Source organism: Dermacentor variabilis, chromosome 1, assembly GCF_050947875.1.
Source record: "Dermacentor variabilis isolate Ectoservices chromosome 1, ASM5094787v1, whole genome shotgun sequence".
Lineage (NCBI taxonomy): Eukaryota > Metazoa > Arthropoda > Arachnida > Ixodida > Ixodidae > Dermacentor > Dermacentor variabilis.
Window position 1 is genome coordinate 279,656,124 of NC_134568.1, and position 5,406 is coordinate 279,661,529.

The 5,406-nt window shown below is 52.8% G+C and overlaps 1 protein-coding gene across 1 annotated transcript; it reads right to left on the bottom strand.

The window, feature by feature from the left end:
* Positions 1 to 414: 414 nt before the first annotated feature.
* LOC142569272 (uncharacterized) lies at positions 415 to 4,783 on the bottom strand. The gene is made up of 3 exons (XM_075678603.1): positions 3,958 to 4,783; positions 1,672 to 3,480; positions 415 to 587 (listed from the first exon to the last, which is right to left on the bottom strand). The coding sequence occupies exons 1-3, from the start codon at positions 4,781 to 4,783 to the stop codon at positions 415 to 417; spliced, it is 2,808 nt and encodes a 935-aa protein (XP_075534718.1).
* Between the last annotated feature and the right edge of the window lie 623 nt (positions 4,784 to 5,406).

Consider the following 5,406-nt stretch of genomic DNA (forward strand, 5'->3'; position numbering starts at 1 on the left):
CGAGCACTCTGCGAAGGGTGGCCTTCACGGTCCTCACCATTCTCTCCCAAAAGCCACCCCACCACGCCGCTCTCTCAACAATAAATTTCCAGCTGATATTTTGTGCGCTAAAAAAAGACTGGACCTCGCTTCCCTTTATGGCGTGGAACATCTGGTTCAGATCTTTAGATGTCCGTTTAAATGTCAATGCGTTGTCGGACAGAACCGTCTTGCAGATTCCCCTCCTTGACACAAATCTCTTAAACGCCATCAGAAATGACTTCGCCGAGAGGTCTCTAACAAGCTCGAGGTGAACGGCTCGTGTTGTCGCACAAGTAAACAAAGCAATATAAGCTTTGTGTTCGGACCCGCTATCATTGTAGAATATGGGCCCCGCAAAGTCGACACCCGTCGTCTCAAATGGCTCAGCCTGGGTCACTCTGTAGGGGGGAAGCGGGGCAGTGGGCTCTTGTGCAGCTCGGCAACTCTGCCTCTGGCACGGAAGACAGCATCGAATGACCGATTTGATGGCTTGTCTTCCTCGAATAATCCAGTAGCGTTCTCGAAGTTGGGATAACGTGTCCCGTACTCCGGCGTGCAGTAGGCGTCTATGCTCCGAAGAAATGAGCAAGCGTGTGAACGGATGAGACGGTGATAATATTACGGGATGCCTAGCGCTTTCTTCTTCTGTGCTGTACTGAAGCCGCCCGCCAACTCTCATTATACCGTCAGCGTCCAAGAATGGGTTCAACGCTATCACTGACGATGCCCGGTCAAGCGGTCTGGCGGCACGCAGCGCGCAAACGTCGTTCCCGAACATGTCTAATTGACAGGTTTTTTGCCAAAGCTTTTCCGCGTCGGCTACCTCTTCAGCCGTCACCTCGCCCGTAAGTTTCGACCGGCCTCGGCAGTTTAGAATGAAACGCCTGGCCCACGCTGTTATACGGAGCACTCTCGTTAGTGAGCTATGGTCTTCCAGGTTCATTAGTAGTTCCGGTGCGCTCTCTGTGATAGTGTGAAGAATATGGACCGCTCGCTCTTCTGCCATGCAAAGCTCGCCCTCCCGGATATCTGACACCGCAGTGACTCGTTCTTCCCTTTTAAGCCACCCTGGGCCTGTCCACCAGTCCTTGCGTCCGACCAGCTCCGCAGGCAAGATCCCACGGGTAAGCAAGTCCGCCGGGTTCTCCTTGCCGGGACAATGTTGCCACACAGTTGGGTCTGTTAGCGTTTGAATTTCCTGCACTCGATTGCAAACGAAGGGTTTCCACCTTTGCGCAGAACTCCTTATCCAACTGAGTGCGACAGTTGAGTCTGTCCAACAGTGCACGGAAATGCCGTCTACGTTCAGTTGCTCTGTCAGGTAGCTTGCGAGCCGTGCACCAATCAGCGCTCCCATCAGCTCTAGCCGCGGCAGTGACAGTCGCTTCAGTGGAGCGACTCTGGCCCTTGCCATTAATAGTGCTATGGTGATTTCACCCTCTTCATTTTGCGCCTTGATGTAGGCCACTGCACCGTATGCTTTCGGGCTAGCGTCACAAAATAAGTGCAGCTCAGATTTCGTTCGGGCATGTCTTAGGTTACGAGCCAATATTCTTGGGACTGATATCTGCCGAAGTTGAGGAAGCTGTTGGCACCATTTATCCCATGTCTCCTGTAAATCTGAGGGAACCCTTTCGTCCCACGCCGTACCTCGCTCCCAGAGGCTCTGGAACATGATCTTTGCCGTGATGGTAATGGCCGAGAGAAAGCCAAATGGGTCAAAAATGCGCGCCGAGGCCTGCAATACGAATCGCTTCGTGTCTTGCCGACTTGCCAAAAATCCAATCAGGGCGGTCATCTCAAAAACGAATTCGTCTGTGTCAGGCCTCCACTCTACACCGAGAATCTTTGTGGGGCCTAGCTCCGGTAGAGTTTTTTGGGCGCTTTCAGTCTCGGCAAACGATGCAATCAGTTCTGGGTAGTTTGATCGCCATTTCCTGAGGTTCATACCTGCAGCCTTGAGTATGGACTGCGATTCCCTGATTATGCGCTCTGCCTCTTCTACACTGTCGGCACCAGTAACCAAGTCGTCTACATACAGGTTGTCACTCAGGATCTTGGCGGTGCGAGGAAATTTCTCCTGTACCGTTTTGAGATGATGACTTAAGGTAGCTGCGAGGAGAAACGGGCTACATGTAACGCCGAATGGCACCCTTGTCATGCGGTACTCTTTGATTGGAGGGAGCGCGTCGCCCTGCCCTGGTGTACTTTGATACCACAGAAAGCGGACAGCGTCGCGCGCACTCTCTGCAAGCTCGATTTGAAGGAAAGCCTTTTCTATATCGGACATTATGGCCACATTATGCACTCGGAATCGAATCAGGATGTCCGCTAGGTTTGGATTTAGATTAGGTCCTGCGAAGAGGACGTCGTTCAGTGACAGCTTTCCCGCCGCTTTGGAGGAGGCATCGAATACGACTCTCAACTTAGTTGTTTCGCTACCAGGCCGGACAACACCTCGGTGCGGCATGTAGTAAATGGCCCCCAGCGGGGACTCACCCAGTTCGTTCGCTTCCTCGGCGTGTCCAGCTTGCAGGTAGTTCCTGATTGCCTGATCGTAGTCTAGAACGGTTTCTTCATGTCGGAGCAGCTTCGCCGTTAATGAGTGAAGTCTGTGCGATGCTATGCTCTTGTTGTCTGTTAAGTCTGACGCGTTTTCTTTCCATGGGAGAGCTACTTGGTATCTACCGTTCTTCTGGGTGATGGTTTCTTCAAAGGCCCGAAGAACGCTGTCTTCTTTGGCGGTCAGCTGTGTATCGTTGACGATCCCAAGGTGCTCCAGCTCCCAGAATGACCTCAGTTGACGAGAGATTTCGTCGGGTGCTGTGGTCACACCTACCCGCATCACTCCGGTGCTCGATAGAAAGGTTGCGACGGACGATGTAGACTCTGTGCCCTGCAATGTCCATCCAAACGCAGTCTCCATGGCCACGAGCTTCTCACCAAGACGCTTGACATTTCCTGTTGCTATATCCCAGTAGTGATCGGCCCCGATAAGCAGCTCAACTCCAACACCAGGATGGTAGCCGTCAGGCAAGGTGTCAGCAAGCTGGAGGTCTTGTTCACGAGCGATGCTAGCCGTGGAGTCGTCAGGTGGTGGGAGGAGGTCTCCGCAGATCTCGGGCACCTCTAATGCTTCGATCCGAACTCTGGTGTTGTTGCGCCAGTTTCGCAGCCAGAATTCCACGCGATGATACCTTCTTTCTTCAGACGGTCTCTCGCTTCCGAAGGCGTAGATAGCTAGCTTCTCCCTTCCTATGACGCGAAGATTGAGGCGCCGGGAAACATCCTGTCGTACAAACGTTCTCTGGCTGCCACCGTCAAGCAGCATTCTCACCAGAGCACTGTTGTGCTGGCCCTCCGCATACGCTCGTGCAGTCTGCAGAAGCACACGGGTCTTTCCCAGTGCTGGTCCCACCTGAAGCGATGATTGCACTGCTGTCTCTGCTGGTGCAGCATCTCCGATTGAAGGAGGGTGTGTCGGTCTTTGATTGAGCTCGCAGACGCCAGTTGCGTGTCGTCCAGAGCATTTGGCACACTTCAGCCACCTTGCAGTTCTACATTCAGCGGCACGGTGCTTCTTTTTCGCACACTTGTAACAGCGCCTCTCTCTTGACATCACCTCCTTTTTCTTGGCCATGGGCACGGGGGCGACACAGTTCGCTGGTTGATGTCCCTCTGCACCACAAAATGCGCATTGCGTTTCGCCGTCGGTTACGGTGAGAACAGATGCCGATGGGTTTTGCAGACGAACATCCCCTTTGATTGGCGCTTTCTGTCTGATAGCGGCGTCCTGGTACCCACGGCGTAGTGCACTCTGTGCTCTCTCTCTGCTCTCAACCTCCTCTCTCATAAAATCGAGGAAACTGAGAAGCTCGTGTTGTGGCGTTTCAGGTGAGGCAGCCTTCCGTCGGAAGTACGCCAAGCAAAGCTCACTTGGGATACTTTTACGAAGGACGGTGAGAAGCAACGTGCCGTAGGTGCTCGACGACACTCCCAGTGCCTCTAGACTTCGGACTCCCGAGCGGATTTCGTCGTAGAGGCTCCTCAGCCTTTCGATGTCCCGCAGATCGTGCACTGGGTGGACGTCAAGCAAGCGCGACATGTGGTCCTCAATTATGACGTCCTCCTTCCCAAATCTCTGAATGAGGGTCTTCACTGCGATGTCGTAATTTCTATCGCTGATCGGCAACCCGTCTATGGCAGCGGCGGCTTTTCCGATTAGATAACTGGTTAAGTATTGGAACTTCGCTATTGCAGGCAGGGTGCTGTTCTTGTGAATAGTCGATTCAAATTGGTTCCAAAATTTCTGCCACGAGCGCAGGTCCCCGCTGAATTTTCTGATTTCTAACTTCGGTAACTTGGTTGTTGCTGATACTGGCTGGAATGTCGCAGGTGGAACGGAACCGATGTGGTATGCTTCCTGCTCTGATGCGTTGCCTGTGACTGACGGAGTTGTCGACCGGCTCTCGTTGGCTGTCTGACTCCTGAGAGCTCTCTTGATCTTTGTTTTGATGGAGCAGATCTTCTCCGTGTATGCAGCGCAGGCTTCTAATTCTGCATCTAATTCTTGAAGATCTATCTTCTTTTCGATGCTCTCGTTAACAGATTTCAACTCATCCGCTTGTTCGAGGATAAGGTCGAGGTGTTCCTCAAGCTCACCGACTTGGATGGTTGGCGATTGCAGTAGGTCGCTGGCAGCTGCGATGATTTTTTCGATTGCTTGTCGCAGGGCAGCTTGCTTCTTCTGTAGTCGTTCCATGGCGCTTTCGATGTCAGCAGGCGAAGTATTCCCGGGTTTCGGCACCAAAAAATGTAAATGAATGCTCGCGCCTTTGGGCTAACTCTAATTGCTGTCGCCCTTGGACGACTCCGCTAAATTTGCTGCGCGTTTACTAAGGTCGACGGCGTCGGCCGTGCACGCAGGAGCCTCGAAGGAAGGAACTTTACTCGTTGGGATACGTTTCGAGACTGGTTTATTTACAAAAGATATTGAAGAAAGGAGAAGGGAAAGGGAGAAGAAACACAAAGTCCACGTTCTCTTTTGGCCGCACCGAGGCCTTCGTCCTTGTCGGGGGCGCCCGCGCCTCGCACTGAGTGGGCAGTTCGCCGAAAAGGCGGTGGAACGGATCAGGTTGTTGGTAGATGCGCCGGCCGGCACGTGCTGCAGTGGGGCGCCTCTCGTCCGTTCGCCGGCTCCCTCTTTCCCTTGTGTCGTCGGTCCCCCAACCACGGATGCAACAATGTATGGTGCTCGTTGCGACTTTCAACATTGTCAGCACACGAATAGAGTACATGAATACTCCTTCAGAACCACTAATTTTGCTAACTCCTTTTTAAAAACAATTGGATAATGGAACTGACTCCCTGAGGACACAGTAAACA

Bases quoted from the DNA above. Each gene is read 5' to 3' on its own strand.
- LOC142569272 (XM_075678603.1), bottom strand. From the start codon at position 4,783: ATGGAACGACTACAGAAGAAGCAAGCTGCCCTGCGACAAGCAATCGAA. The intron at 3,481-3,957 runs GTGAGCTTTGCT...CTTCAATCGGAG, and splicing joins CCTTCGTAAAAGTATCCCAA to ATGCTGCACCAGCAGAGACA. The intron at 588-1,671 runs GTACGGCGTGGG...TTCGGAGCATAG, and splicing joins CCAGAGCCTCTGGGAGCGAG to ACGCCTACTGCACGCCGGAG.